The sequence below is a fragment of the Pteropus vampyrus genome, unplaced genomic scaffold, assembly GCF_000151845.1.
Source record: "Pteropus vampyrus isolate Shadow unplaced genomic scaffold, Pvam_2.0 Scaffold133, whole genome shotgun sequence".
In the NCBI taxonomy this organism is placed as follows: Eukaryota; Metazoa; Chordata; class Mammalia; order Chiroptera; family Pteropodidae; genus Pteropus; species Pteropus vampyrus.
In genome coordinates this window covers 2,613,774-2,630,611 of record NW_011888914.1, presented here as the reverse complement: position 1 = coordinate 2,630,611, position 16,838 = coordinate 2,613,774, and the positions used below count along the sequence as shown (strand labels likewise).

The window sequence follows — 16,838 nt, the reverse complement described above, 5'->3', positions numbered from 1 at the left end:
CATATCAATGTGTTCTTGAAATCAGTGTGTTGATAACAGTCCTATGAGATGAAAGGTCATGTTTTCATGGATAATAAAATGCCCCAATCTTACAGCCAGCAGAATGAGAGAATTTGGAACAAAGGTAAAAGAAATCTTTTAAGTAACAAATATTTAATACACTTAAGTCCCATTTGGCTATTTTTAAGTGTAAAATAAGACATTTCCCCCTCAACTAACCAAAGCACTGTGTCTGAGTGGGGGAAAATTTTACCGTTTCACTTTAATGAACCTGTCTCTTGCTCATCCGTGGAACAGGATGCTGAAACACAGCCTGCTTTTGCATTAGGACCAACCACCTCCGTATTCATCACGGTGACAGGTTGTTATTTAGGAGGAATGGCAGGTTGTTCAGATACTAAATGAAGTTCTAAGGAACAATTATAGCAATGTTTAAACAGCAAAACTGGTTCAGGTAATAGCTTGTTTAAGCAAGGAAGAAAAATAAAGGCAGATTTCCTGTATTTTTTGATTTATAGATGTGCCCAAAGAGCACATTATTTCTGTTAATTTTAAGATAGACATTAAAGGTAGCAGTATGTAGTTTGTGACAGTTGGCATAGCTAATATTGGGAACAGTTGACTCACCTGATGCCTCCTAAATGTGAGAATAAGCTAAAGTAGTTTTAAAGCTAAGGTATGCAGTACTTTCTTTTGTCATCTCCTCAAGTGGTTGACAAGTATCATCGACTGGCAGGACCTGAACAGGAGCACAGCAGGAAAATTTCCACTTTAAAGGAAGGAGTAAGCAAAGTTAAAGGCTATTTCTCCGCTAGTGAGGGTGTGAGGGTATGTGAGCATGAAGAGAACCCTTTGTTTGATGAGAGCTCCTTTGGTTCCTGGTTTCAGTGTCTCAATTCTTAGACACAAAGGTGCTTTGTTTATGCAAGTTTTCTGTCCACGTGTGTATTCTGTTCATGAGCCTGCTCGCAACTCTATAAACTGAGTGTCTCAGGGAGAGGCAGACATTGGGATTTGTTCCTCATTGATTTACAAACTTGCCTCCGTTTCTTTCCCTCAAGGGAGGTAAGTATAACTTTCCGAAGTTGTCAATGTGTGCTTCAGATCAAAAACCTTATTGGGGTGCAGAGAGATTTATGATTCACATATATGTGGGTCTATAAGTACTCTGAAAAACTGCTAGTTGCAATTTGTCCTCTTCTCAATGGTTATAGACCAATTCATTATGCTGTGCTCTTGTGTTTTCCCTCCCTTCCTCACTCTCCTCTTCCCTTATTAGAGTCTTTGTCACAGTATTTACAGAATGTGGGAATCACAGATCAACCAAAAACAAAAGAATATTTTCGATTATCTAAAAACAATTTTCTTTGCAGGCCTACATCAAGGTTTGTTCCATTATATATGCTATATAAATGCCTGTAAGTGCATTTTACGAAGCCCTATTCATCTGATACAACTACTTGTAAAAGTATTATAATTAAAAATTATTTCTAAAATGGAAATCGTGTTTTTGTAAACCAAGAAATTCATACGTTCTTATTACAGTATCTTTTAGAAAATACAAATCACCTTAATTCCCACCCTCTAACAGCAACTCTTGTCCCCACAGGCCATCACTCCTTTTAATACATAATCACTCACTGTCCTCTCTCCATCTCTGCCTCCTCCTCTTCAAACTTGTTTAGATTTTTAAATTACAGTTATCCTTTCTCATTAAACTTGCCAAACAATTCAGAAATATATAAAGAAGGTAATAATTTCTCCACCACCGTCTACCCTTTTGGGGATAACCACCATTAAGTCTCCTTCCCCACTGTATTTATATGCATGTCATGTTACACACAGGTTTTCAGTTTTGCTTTTTAAATTTTTGACCAAAATAGCATTATATACCTGTTCTTTTGACCAAAATAGCATTATAACCTGTTCTTTTTATGTAGCAATAGATCAGACATTAATTCAGGTCAACATATATAAACCTAATTCATTCCTTTAAAAAACTAATTTATCATAATTAATTTTATCTTTTCCCTATTGATAGGCATTTTTGTTGTTTAGGGTTTTTTATTAAAAAATTCTTTTTTGGCCATTATGCAGTGTTTCGAGTAACTTCTTAGTATATGTCCTTATATAAGATGCTCTTAATCCTGTAGATTCCTTAAAGTGGGAATATTCTAAGATTATGATTTTACTTTTAATAGACGCTACCATACTACTTTGAAATAAATAAAACATGTCCAAGATCTATACACTAAAAACCACAAAACATTGCCGAGATTAGAAAACATCTAAATAAATGGAGAAAATCAGAAAATTACTACATAATGGATTGGAAATGACATTAAGATGCTAATTCTCCCCGACTTGGTATATTATAAATTCTAGGCAATCCCAATCGAAATCCCAATAAGCTGTTTTTTTTTTTTGTAGTAATTAACAAGTCGATACTAAAATTTATATGGAAATTGCTGAAACCATTTTAATAAAGAACAAAGTTGGAGAACTTATATTGCTGCGGGAGAACCTTTGGAATCCCTTCCCCTCAGGTCCGCCCCTACTTGCAGGGGTCCAGGTTGGGGCCAGTGGTGAGAGGCAAAGTTCCTGTCCTTGGAGGATTAATTAAAGCAAAGGCTCCAATTGTTGTGCCCAAGGCTAAAGGCCTTGGGTTCCTGCCAAGAAATACAGTTAGAGTGATGTGTAAGGTGATCTCCCCTCCTGGTTTTTATTTTTACTGTGCAGAACACAAGAAAAAGGGAAAGAAGTTTTAAATGGGAAAAATCACTACAATGTCAACACTCGAAGATCTCAACCACTTCATTTTTCTGTTCTGTCTCTGATGGAATTGTTCCATTCAATGGCATTATTTCATTTCCATTAAAGGCCAAACAGACTTTCTGAATAGGCTTAGGAACCTAGCTCTTCTCTATTAAGTCTACAAGAAAATACATTACAAATTCTAAACTAATTGAGATTATTTGTAGGCCTGAGGCTTCGAAGACCTGGGATTGAACTAGAGTCCATCGTTTACTAGCTGGGCAAATTTTCAAACATCTCTGGCCTTCAGTTTATTTTTAAGGCAAGGGTTAACATTTTAGAAATGCATGAAACAGTATATTCTAGTCAATGCTAGTTCCTTTGTTTCTTACTAATAGTATCTCTAAGTTTGTTAAACATCTTTTCCTTTTACGGCTATTTTTTCTTTGTTTTCTCATCATAATGGGTTGTTCTACCAGTTTCTTTTCATTCATTCATTCATTCATTCAGGATATAACTGAAAATTTTTCTAAAGTGTATTGTCTGTTACTGAATATCTAAAATACTTCAAGTCAGTTTTCCAATTAGTGTTCCAAATAAAGTGCTCCAACTTCACATTTTGAAGTTTTATTTTTCTAAACCGCATCAATTATAAACACAGGAAATCTTTAAGCATTGTACACCGTTTTAGTCAGGTTTCGACACTAATGAAAATGCAATTACCTCTACGCTCTTGTGAGGTCAGCTTTTCCAATTTCCATTTTAACTATTAAGAGAGGAGACAGAGGAAGTGGAGGGGGCAGTGGGCTAGTTTCCTTCCTACTTCTTAGTTAAGCACATGGCTGCCCATCACACAGCATTTCTCAGTCTCCCTGCAGGTAGGGTGGCCATGTGATAGGCCATGATACATGTGATGCAGCACAGGGTAGATCTCCCCAAGTGGAGATTCAAGTCCTGCACCTAGAGATGGAAGGTTCTTGATGGAGAGCAGGAAAGAATTCAAACACATGCCACAGTTAGACACAAAGTTTATTAGAGAAGGAATAATGCTCCACAGACAGAGACGTGGTCTCCTGTCAAAGACAAAGAGTGAGAGCAGAGGAGGACAGAGAGACAGAGAGACAGAGAGAAGACTGGGAGAAAAAAGACAGACTGAAAGACAGACAGACCCCAAGTATCCAGGGAATTCAGTTTATGTATCATTTAGTTTCTTTGAATTACTTTACCTATTTTCCTTTGATGGTATGGGAATACAGTGTGAAAGATAAGAGTATACAGTGTGAAAGGTTTGGGTAGGTAAGGAGAAAGCCTGCTGGCAGGCCCCTGCCTTTCTTCCATAGGTTCCCACGATTTTGGCCTAGGGAATGAATGGTTGGGTTTATTTTGTGTAGGGTAGGACTTAAAGACTGTTTTCCCTTCCACAGTATGGGTAAATGGTTTGTTAGTAATCCCAGCAGGAATCTTCCTTTGTTCCATAGGTTTCTTGTGGTCTGGCAGTAGCACATTGCAGGCTCTGAATACAACTTGATTTATAACATTAGCTCTCATGCCTCCTCCCTATTTTAAATGGTTGTGAGCCTAAGTAACCCACACCTTGCCCTTTCCCTCTCCTCTTTAGCTGGGATGCAGATGAGCAGAATTATCATATTATTTTAGACGTTTACTATGAAAAAGAACTGCTATCTTGTTTAAGCCATTATTTTGGGCAGCAGCCAAACTTATGTCCTAATAAGCATAGGGAGACAGTGTACATGGTCTGGAGCAGTGAGACTAAGGGATTTTCTGATGTGGATGAAAAAAGGAATTGAAAGGGGAAGAAAACTTCAGCTTAGGCCAAGGAAATTTGTACCACTTCCTCGAGCCTCCTATACATAAAACAGAATCATGAATAGGAAGATAGAATTCTGTAGTCAGACATGTGTTTTAATATGAATTTTAATGTAGGACTATTATTCAGTACTGAACTAACAGTATAATAGCTCTAATGTACTGAAATAGATGTTTTGCAAGCACAGATATTCTTCAATTTCATATGCAGCTTGGAGAATAAAGACATGTTTTCTAATCCTCAAAGAAGTAACATCTGTAAAAGATTCTCATGGCACATACAAAAGGAAAAAGTATTATCTATTTTTGCAAGTAATACACTCATCACATTTTGGGTGGATATTTAGTTAAGTATCTTTGTAGGAAACTGATTAAAAGTCAAAAGGGTATATGATAAGGGAATATTACCATTGCTTCTTCAACCACAAAAAAAGCTATACCCATTTTCCAGTTTCTTCAGTCTCTAATTTGAATGTAGTAAATCAATAGATGATTAATGTAGTCATTCCTGTAATAACTAAAGAGGTATCCACAAAGAAACAAGCAAAGGGTCTGAAAAGGAAATGCATTTTGTAAATTACTTTTGCTTTTCAGGAGATATTCAGCTCTTGCTCAGTAATTTCTGGTGCTTTCGAAGTAATGTAGGAAAGAGGCGTGAGAACGACAGTATGTAAATTCACTAAATACTAAACCAGGTTGTACTCAGAGCCTGCTAAGCTCTGCAACACAGGAACCTGGCTGATCAGCATACAGCCAGACCATGGGAAACCTGTAAGATGATTCCTGCAGAGATTACTAAGGACTACTTCCCTATGCCTTTAGCACTGCACACCCACACTCGGAAAGGAAGACATATAAACCCAGTTCCTCAGACACTTGGGGTCTCATTCTCTGGCTTTGAGAGGAGACTACATCTCTGTGGAGCATTATTTTTCTTCTAATAAACTTTTGGTCTCTCACTCTGGCTCGCGTTTGAATTTTTTCCCGTGTGGAGTCAAGAACCCTTTCTCAGCGGGCGTAGGGCTTGAGTCTCCGCTCAGAGGAATTTGCCCTATCCTACAACATAAGCAATCATCCTGCTGCCATATGGCCTCTATAAGATATCACTGACCATCAAATTACAGGATAAAGAATGCATTTTACTACTTGAAAACATGAAAGCACCATTAAACTCAGATAAAGTTAAATAACTTTTTTTTTTTTTTTCTCAGAAAAGCTTCACTGAAAAAATTGACATGAAGGGCAGGTCATTTCAACAGAAGCTTAGTTTGGGTGGGACCTTACGGCAAGGGGCATGAGACACTGAAAGCAGTGACTAATCACAGATGGAAAAGGAGTACAGGTCCTGGCAAGAGGCGGTACATAATACATGATCTGCCAACACAATCTTCTTTATTTCTGTGGGCACCTCTACACCAGGTAGGACCAGTAACAGCATCTGTATGAGATTCCTTGTCAAATGCTTTTAAGACTGTCTCTTTGTTATGTAAAATATTTTAAACATTTTTCTGTGGTGTAATAACCTAGTATTTCCTATGAAGGGGACTAAAGTTTTGCCACCCTGAAGCTCCTTTTGGGATATTAATTTTAAGCTGTTTATTAAGAAATGACTCAAAAAGAACCTTTGCCCCATCCCAAGCCCTTCCTTAACCAAGAGATTCAGATACAAAATCATGCTTCAGGATGGAAATCTTAGGCTGTTGTCTTAGCCTAATTTGAATTAAGTATGGTGAATGGGAGGGCTTCAGGCAGGGGGCTGTTGGCTAGTTGGCCCCCCACTCCCTACACCGTGTCTCATTGCTTCTGAATAGCCTAGTAAGATTTACTTGCCATGTATATTCTGCTCTTCTTCAAGTACCTGTAAATCACCCATTCGCACTAATGAAATCTAATACCCCATCTTCTGCCTTTCTCCTTTGTCCAAAAATGTCATATATCCTCAATGTTGCCTCACTGTATTTAGAATTCTCATATTTATTTGAATTCCCCATGCATATGTATTAAAATTTTATTTTCTCCTGTTACTCTGTCTTTGTTAATTTGATTATTTGCCCAACTAGAAGAATTTAGAAGGTGGGAGGAAACGCATTAATTTTTTTAGTCCCACATGTGGAATTTTAAGCAAGCAAAAAGCAGGTGAATTTCTAAATAAAAATAAAAAGCTGATTTTTTAAAAAAAGTTAAACCAGTCAATCATTCTTGCTGAAAACTACCACAGACCTACTGATATGCTTCTTGACAAATCCACTCACATTTCTAACACGTAAAAGCAATATAGATATAAATGGGCTTACTTTAACAAACAAATGCAAGGAATTTTGTGAGCAAAGAATTCAATTTCCATAAAAACTAAAAGTGATCTTAAATGTTTTGGAAGATGATAACATTGCACAATCAAACAGGCCACACTGGACACATCCATAGCTTCTTAATTTTCTAAAACTCGATTTTCCCTCAAAGACTGATACTGAAAGGTTTTCAAGTATTACTAAAAATAATTAAAAATACCTCTCAAAACAGTAAAACAAATATTCAAGAAAGAAAAAAAAGCTTAAAAAGTAAAGAGTATATCATGTACGGTTTCATTTATGTAAAATTCTAGAAAGCAGATCAGCGTCTGGGACTTGGAGCAAAGGGACATGAGAGAACTTTTGGGGATGATGGAAATGTTCCGTGTCCTGGTTGCTGGGTGGGTTTACCATTGTGTACATGTCAAAACGCAATAAACTTTAGCAGACTTTAAATGGATGCAGCTTACTGTATAAAAATTCTATCCCAATTAAAACACGAGACTGAAAAAAAGAGGCAAAAACAAAACTACAAACAAAAAAACAAGTGAGAAAAACCTGGGTTAAGCCTCACTTTCTGTAGAGTGGAGGATAAATGTTTCCAGATGAAGCCACACAATATCATTATTTGTATTTCCATTTTTAGTACATCTTTCAGTTGAGGGGTGGAAGAATGAAGACACCTTAACCCATCTAATAAATGAATGTGAAAACTAAAGCACCTCAAAACTCAGTGAGCGTTTTAAATTACAGTATAGTGAAGGGGTTTAGAGCACAGACTTGGGTTTAAAAGACACATGTAGGTCTCAGTGTTGGCTTTGTTGCTATCTATAGGGTGGTCACAAAGCACCTGTGCCTGCAAGTTCGATGTTCTCTCATGTTCCCCTTCATTTGCCATTCAATTTTAAAATTTTCGTATGCTCTTCTTCACATCACAGACTAATAGTGGCAACAGAGTCCCCTTCCATTGAGATTCTGCTTAGAACAGATGATAGAAACACAGCCTGTGGCACAAGTCTTAACCTTTAGGAGCCTGTTTTGCCATCTATGAAAGGGGAATGCCATCTAACTGCCATGTGACTGAAATGAACATGCAACTTGGCATTAACCACAGCTGCTTGGCTTATAGTAGGCACTCAATAAATATATGTTAAAGGAGTTAGTGAATGAATGGATGGATTTACTAAAATGAAAGCAGTTTATAAGAATGTATGTGTGTGTGCATATTTGTTGGTTGGGGGCTAGTAGGCTGATAAATGAAATACTTAATGTAACTTAGATACATTACAAAAAATCAGTTTTCTAATTAGAAGAGTCATTTAGCGATGTACACCATGTTGTACTTCGTACAAAGTAGAATTCACTGAGATTGTGAAGAGCAGCCATTTCACCAAAAATTTCAATTGGAGATGATGTGTTAACTGGCATCCAGGCATCTCAAAAATCATAATTATAAACAGTGTTAGTATTATAGGAATACTAACTTTTCAGTTTTTATTCAATTTTATATAAGGTAAATATGCTGCTGGAGCAAAACATCTCACAGCTATTTGCTGATAAATCATTCACCACTTTTATGAACAAGTTTAGAACAACAACCTGAATTTTATTACAAACAAAAATAAATCTAAAAAGCTTCCTTTAATTATACAGTATACACAAGGATCTCTGTAGTACATCATTTTACATAATACGTTCTAAATGACAGAAGTAGAAGTAGAACGTCCTACCATTGAAGAGAGGAGTTGACTGATGAAAACCACACACACATACAGAAAGAAACAAGTTTCACAGCTAAGGCCTGTGATTTCTGTTTACAGGCAGGAGCTGAAACTAGGAACATCAAAGAAACTCGGAGAAAAAAAGACATTCGATACTCTAGAATACATCAGCAAAAATAGTCAAACATTTGTAAACAACTTTTAAACAAATCTCTTCAATATGCTGTGTTGCTATAAGGTAAATATTCTTATCTAATTTTTATTTGACTCAAAAAAGTATTTTTACTGTTGAGGAGTATCTTCCTCTAGATTAGACAAAAGCTTTGTTTCTTTCCCTGGAGGCAACAAAAAAAAGTAACTATGGCTTGTTCAGGGATTGTTAATGAATTTCTTAGGCTGAGGCCTTTTAGCCACTTGTTATTCCCATTCAAAAAATGAGGGTTAGAATAAATGGTAAAACCAAAATCAATAAAAAATTTGGCTCCTTGTTAACATCTCTGTTTGAAGTTTTGATGGGTGAGGACACTGATGAAACTGGCTGTGGATTTTAATGATCCCTGCTATCCTTTTCTCTCAATCATTAAGGATAATCAGGACTTAAAATGTATGAGCTTGGCAACACAATTACTTAAAAACCAAGTAAGGCTGAACCGCACTCAGTGTCCAGGACAACTACAGTACTGAAAATCACCATGAACTTACTGTAAACAAACAAGCGAGTGTGCAAAAGCCTTTTTTGTTGCATTTGGCACCATGACTTAAAACTACTATTTTCTTCTATTTACCTATTTGGATACTTTTATGAAGTGATTGCATGTAATAGTAACAATAATAAAAAAATTTCCCTTTAAGTATGTAATGTACAGCAAAAACACACTACTGAATAAGAAATAAAATCTGAAATCTGCAATGCTAAATCCTAATGGAAGAGTCAAATCTTAGCATCCATGCTTGGATATCTCATGCTCTGTGATAATCAGAAAAGTCTCTAAACACTGCCTAGGTCCCTTTTGGTGGAGTGACAGACACACGTACAAGCAGCAATGCTATGGAGGAGTTATGCTTTTCCTTAGTCTATAGTTATTTACTGGGTAGCTATTTATTGGAAACTTAAAAACAGATTTTGAGGAAGCTAAAAATGACACAGTTTAGTACAAACTGTCCTTTACCTTTATTGCTTGTATACACAAAGAATACATTATAAAACTCAGTGGGAGGAAGAAAAAAATAACAAAATAAAGTTACCTGCTTTAGCATTTTTAAGAATAGTTTTGATAACTTCTTAGATCAAACTTGTTTATCTGAAATAGAACAAAACTACAATACAATCATGATATAATTTTAATAATAACACAATTATGCTTTCACTTTTAATTTTTCTTCATAAAACATTACTGCTATAAAAATGAGGTTGACAACATCCTTATTTAAAAGACACCTTGTATTGGTATCAAAATATGATTTACTTTAACACCAATTGAAAAAATAGATCTTATAGTCTATTATTTCAACGAAGTTTTATTATTACTTTTATTTTCAAAGTTGGTAGCAAAGTTACTGTTAACAATATAAATTTTTCTTTATAAGTATTGAAATTTCCTTAAAAGTGTTGAAAGGCAGCAGGCATAATAGAATGGGCTTGTAAGGAAAATCAATTATTCCAGTATCAATAAATAGGATACTTGATGAATTTATAATTATTTCTTTAACTTCTTTACTAACATCTCCTGATTTGCCAGGTTTTTAAATTATTTGGTATTAAAAAAGTATCTAGGTCCAAGCCTTTTTGCCAGAGCAATTGTTTCCATTTTCCATTTTTTCTCTTCAGTTTTTCAAATATATAGTAAAAAAATCCAATAATCATTGAAGGAAGGAATGATTGTTTATGTTGGGTAGTGTTCATATACCTTTTAATTTCATTTAAAGATATTAATGTTAGAGTTATAAAAGCTTTACAGTTTCAACACACATACATACCATCACAGAATGAGAAATCTTTATACCTTAAAAAAAGGGTTTCACTTTGTTTAATGTAGCATAGTTAATTTTTAGTCTAATGAAATATTCTTTAATTAAATACGGCAGCCGCCACTTACCTTTAAATATTTTATGGATGAAACTAAGTTCAGTACTGATCCGAGGATGCTGGCATCAAAGCTCTCACTTTGCACTATCTCTAAAGGTTCTGCATTTCTATAATGCATCACCAATTATTCTAGATTTATAATACCCTGACTTTAACTTGGTATATGGCATCTATTGGAAACAAAAATTCATTTTTTGAGATGAGATACAAGAACAAAATCATTCTTGAGGTTCCACCTCGGAAAAAAGATGTTTGCACATAGCAGCTAGTTTGATACCCCGTTTTTGTTAGGCTAGCCTTCACACAAAGAGCATGCATACAGAGCCATGGTTCACTGCATCTGTTTGGAAGTTGAGAAATGCTGCTGATTCAAGTCACAGATGCCCCTATGTTATGCAAGGAGATAGTTGAATTTCATGTCCACCATGAGAAAAGGAAAATAAACGAAGAAACAAATGCAGCAAATGTAAGCAGTTGGCATTCAGAACACGCCCAAAAGCTAAAATTCATGAATTGTCATTATAAGGGCTTTTTTTTTTCCTTAAAAAAAGTCTTTCTTTGCATATTTTAAAATTAAGGGTCCCAGAGAATCATGAAGTGCCTTGTCGTTTTTGCTGCTGACTTCTGATGACCTCTAGTTGTTTTTTGCATTGCTGGTAGTAAGTAGAAAGGCTTTTGTTTTCATCTAAAAGCTTTTTATGTTCCTGTACCAGACGAGATGTATTTTGCTGGTCCTTTTCATCCTGGTCCAGTTCTGCAACTAGTTCTTGCCTAAAAACAAATACCATAATAAAATACTCTACATTATGGAAAAATTAATACTTTAATAGCCAATGCTGGAAGCTCAATGAATTAGAACTATTATGCATCTTAGTTATACTACTCAAATATAATAATGGGCTGGAATGGAATCTACTGTTCTAGTGTAACCATACAAATATCATAATTCTTTTAATAAGTAACTGTACTTAGACAATTGGTGAAAACAGATAAAATGGTTCAATCAAAGTTTCAGAATATTTCATTTGGCATCCCCTTTATGTAGGAAAGAAGAAAAAAGGCTGGGAGGGGCTTTATCTGACTATAGGAAAATAATACGAAGTTTTCACCATTCACATTTCTACTTTTATACTCATGTGCTTATAACACTCATTCTGAAGTCACGATCCTATCTAACTAGAGTGAAAAGTGGTAGCTGACAGAACATCTGCAAGCTGATTACCATAGATGCTATCAACTTAAATCTCTTTCCTATTTTAAAACAGTGATAGCACCACAAAGTACCACTTTGAAACTACTCACTTTTGAAAACATTTTCAGGAAAGACCCTTGGAGTCTTTTATAGCCTGATAAACTTTTAAAAGTCCCTTTTACTCGGGGGATATTAGGTATTACCTCCTAAAGCAAGACTACTGGGTATAATAAATAATTAAAAGTTCTCAAAATTATTTCCTAGTAGCATTTCTCATTTAAACTAAGTATTTAAAATTGATTAAAACCGTCAGTTTTCACACCCCCTCAAATCATTTGGTTTTTCCAGCACAAAACTTCTCTTTCAAATGATTAAAGTATGAAAAAAAGTATGTTAAATATGTGAAAGAAGTGTTTTTTTTTTTTTAAACCAAGTGCCAGCAGTTTCCTAATTAGTTCCACAATTTGCAGACTCTATTTCCTATCTAGCCTTACCTTTAACATACTAGGTTGAATTCATTTAAATCACTGTATCAGTAAACTGTGATGAAACTAAGTTTTTCCAATTTTTTTTAGAAGTACAAACAGAAAACTTTCCAAAGAGTACTTCAGGAAACCAAAACTTTCACTTATTTAGATTAAAATTAATAAGAGGGAATCCTATTACCATGTATACATATAGTTTCCATGATTTTTTCCTTAACACTTCATTTTAGTCACCACCATAAATCAGCTTCAGAGGTATAAAATTTCCGAGGGTCATGCTTAAGAAAACTAAAGTATTTTTTTTAAGAATTGCAAATAAAAGAGTATGAAAATTGTACTATATTTCTTAGAAAAAGAGAAAATCAGTCTCTATAACTCTCAGAAAAATGTGAGCATAAAACTCCCCAGAAAAACACTTGAAGTGTGAAATAAAGCTCTCTAACAAGTAAATCTCCTAAACATATACCTGGAAAGAATATATCTACAAACATGTTTCTAAGCACAATTGAATATTAGTAAATCCAATTATTTTACGTATGCCCAAGGAAACAAATCTTTATAACAATAAATCAAAACAGCTTTTAACTTTAAAACTGTGAGAACATGAAACATGTTAATGCAGCACCAGTTTACTTTCTTTAGTACTAATATAATATGATATAGTCAAAAGAGTTGAGTTTTGCATGAAAAACAGCCAAAGGAGGCTTAAAACTTAAACAGAAATATATATAAAATCTCCAAGTTGGAAATATGCTTAATAATTAATTACAAAAATTATAAAGTTTTCATGAGTTCAAACAATACTGCACCTTAATGTATTTTAAACTCAAAATACTATTGGGTTTTAATTTTTATTCATAAAAGATAACTTACTTTCTCTGTAACAACAATGCAATTTCAGTTTGAACTTTCATATATTCTTGTGCCATTTTACAATGCTGTTCAAACACTGCCATAGATTCTTTGGAGTTTGGACATGGTGCTAGAGGCTGAAAATAAATCAGAAGTGTTAAAACATAATTAAATCAAATCTTAATATCTAGCTAAGATGAGAGTTAACACAGTGACTGTGATATATTTTTATAGCACTAAAGTAATGATCTTTTAAAAATAAGTGTTAAACCATGCCCTAAAAAATCTGTGTCCTTTTGTCAGAGTTAACTCAGAACTTAAATTTACACTTGCTGTTTTAACACTTTTGTTGTTACAGAGAACCATGACTAGCGTCTTCTTGGCCTCTGGTTTTACATTTCAGGTATTATACCAAAAGATGTTCATAGCTCTCATACTCATGAGGAGACACTGAATTATATTACTTATATTTTCAGTCACTATGAACATGATGATGTATCACATTTATTAGAAATGAGCTTATACAAATTTTATATTTTACTGTACTAAAGTTAAAGAGCAAAAATGCTGTTTTTGTCAGTCTTAAAGATATGAGAGTATTTTAAGATGACATTAGGATATAAGAACATGATTTTGCCAATTTTAAATTTGGCGATTTGAATCATTTAACTTGATTTTATAAAGATTAAGGAGGCTAAGAACATAAATAGATAGGGACATAATCATCAGTTTTAAAGATAAATTCTCCAAACTTTTTCTAAGGAAAAAGTAAACACTCACTGAGAAAGTACAGTACTCTTTTACCTGTAGTTGGTGATCCAGTGTAAGATAAGCCATTGGGATGGAGTTATCTGATCCATTGGTATCTGGAATTCAAGCATGTATTTTATTTTCTGTCATAAATTATATAAACAAAAAGCAGGAAAGCATGCATAAAATATTAGCATTTTTTCCTAAAGTTATGAACACATAAAAGTAACTGGTAATGAAAAGAGTCTATTTTTGAATTCTAAAGGTAAACAGAGGATATCCAATTATCAGAATGCAACCATACTCTCATACTTCAAATTTAAGTTGGCTATAAATTAAATATTAAAGCTTGTAAGTCCTTACAGACCCTACCACATCAAACCTATATCTCTTCCATTCCTTGATTGTACTAAGTTTACTATAAGGTTGTGTCAATTCTGGCAACATTAGTGTTCCTTAATAGGAAAAGGGAGAAAGCACGAAACGCATTCTCTTCCAGTGGATGATCTTCAATTTATACAGATTCTAGTGCGAGCCCCCATTCCACCTCTCCTAATGAGAACTGCTGTAGAAAATGAGAGATGTTACTGATGGGAGTATATTACACATATGAAAACTGGCTTAGTCATGTCCCAAACAGTTAAATGAGTTCATTCAAATGGCCAATTTCATGAAACTATTTGAACAGACAGCTTTTGTTTTTATTTCAAAAGAGGTAAAACTGCCCTAACAACTTGCATGAGAAGCATGAAATGGTCTCTTCCCAACATTAACATTTATGTACAGCAGTTCCAGAAGTACGTAACTGTGAGTATAAGCTTTTCTTTCAGAAGTAGCCGTTTTCCCAGTGTTAGTAGAGAATAAATGAACTAAACAAGAGAACTGCTGTTTAGCCCCTTTTCTGACAAGTAACATTTTGAGTGGTGCAGATTAAGGCGACATTGGGATGACAAAGCACTGCATTCAATGCAATAAAAATTTAAGACAGTTTGATGGTTCAGTAAACTACTAACTTAGAGTTGACTGATATTCTAGTTAAAGTTATTGAAAATGTAAGCTATTGCAAATGATTCCAAATTCTAATAAGCTAAATCAGACCAAATGAGATAATGCATATAAGAAATATCATGTAATGCTGGCATATGGTAAGCACTCAACAGATGGTGGTGATGGCTGTTGTTATTGTTATTGATACTAAATGGAGAATTAGGAAGGAAGGGCATTTTTAAACAGTCAAATTTGTATTTCTGATTGAAAAAGTTAACATTTATTAAATACTGGAGTGCATAAAGAAAGAATAACAAAGTATTGCCTAGTAGAGGGGTGACTTCATAGTGTAGTGGTTAGTACGTCTGCTTTATACACAGAAAGTCCTGGGTTCGTGCCCCAGATGGAGTCGCGGACCATACCCCGGGGCTGCCAGACCCCAGGTGCACACCCCGAGCCTATGGGAGGAGATGCGTCACTTTCAGAGATCCAGTTCTTAAGGGGAAACAGTAACAACCATAGGTCAGGGGTAGAAGCGGGGGTGGGGGAAATATTGCCTAGTAGAGCTTATTTGCCCTAAAATCATATACTAACATGTTTTCCTGAAATGGCTAAAGAAGAAATGCAGTTAATTTGTCATTTCTCTGACCAACCCTCTCCCCACCCCAACAGTAGTTTCAAACTATGCTCTCAAGGAACACCACTTTTTACAAAATTAAAATTGATTAAAAATGATTCCCCTCTGACTTTACAGGAAAAATTAAGTGTCTTGAAAGAGTTTTTCAATTTAACATTTCCATAATTACTCTTTCTTAAATCTTTGATACTTGATCTATCCGATTACATCAGTATCCTGTATCTGATACATATTTTAGAATTAAGTACAATATCAATGTTTCACAGTATTTTGGGGTAGAAAAATAGTCCAAGGATTTATTCAAACAATTAAAGCCCTTCAATGTGTTCAGGAACTTAAGGTCCTTTATTGAATATCATTTTTCAGCAAAAACCAAGAAGTGAGATTTTACTTTCTCACTATACTCAAACTGAAATTTAGCTTTTAGTCTCTAACAGTAATAATTGATTACAAGTCAGAAAGGATATTCCATGAGAGTTTGTTTTTTAATGTTTCAATTGCTAATCAAATCTAACTTCGTTTCCCTATGTAAAGACTCACATTTGTTTATTAGTTAAATTAAGAAAAATATCTTTTCTGGCCTATCAAAAACCATACTTATAACAGTCTTATACTCTCTGTGTTCCCTTCATGTGAAATGCTGTCTCCTCTTTCTGTTTATGAGTAAAGGACAAGTCCCACTATTTTACAAAAAAAGTTACAGACTATGCAGGTCTTATCTAATGGATTTTTGTCTTAACTATTAACACACTCAGCTTGTACTAAAATTTAGTAGTTTACTATACAACTTGATGAGTTAATTTTTACTTGTCAGTACTATGCCTCTGATGAGATTGCAAGCAATGGGCCAAGACTTATACTTCTATCTCTGCAAAGTACTAAGCACAGGAGAAAATCTTCAGTGGGTTTCCCCTGCTCTGTGGCTTCCTTACTGGATGTAGTTATCTCTCAATAGCTGCTCTTGGTTACATTTGTCTTTTTTTTTATTTCCACTATATTATACATAGAAACCCAAGAGCGCTCATTATGTGCGAGGATTATTAAATCATCATGCTCTTTTTCTCTGAAAAATACACAGAAACTTCTCTACTTTTAAATTAAAAAAATATCAAATTAATTAGGTTTTACTTATGTATGCACTTCTAAATTTTTCCTGAGTCATGGGGCCTACAAAAAAGAAGGCTTCGCCTATCTCTTTCCTGTAATTTTTCTATTACCTTGATTATCAATACTTTTCTTAGAAATAAGAAACCTAAAAG

The 16,838-nt window shown here is 34.5% G+C and overlaps 1 protein-coding gene across 1 annotated transcript in view; it reads right to left on the bottom strand.

Annotated features, from left to right (window-relative positions):
* Positions 1–8,454: 8,454 nt before the first annotated feature.
* Positions 8,455–16,838, bottom strand: part of MAP3K7 (mitogen-activated protein kinase kinase kinase 7) — a 60,920-nt gene continuing 52,536 nt past the window's right edge. Inside the window, exons 14-16 of the mRNA XM_023534839.1 lie at positions 14,010–14,071; positions 13,227–13,342; positions 8,455–11,447 (exon numbers count right to left, since the gene is read on the bottom strand). Of these exons, the coding sequence (XP_023390607.1) occupies positions 11,267–11,447; positions 13,227–13,342; positions 14,010–14,071 (359 nt within the window). The 3' untranslated portion in view covers positions 8,455–11,266. The remainder of the gene's footprint in view (positions 11,448–13,226; positions 13,343–14,009; positions 14,072–16,838) is intronic.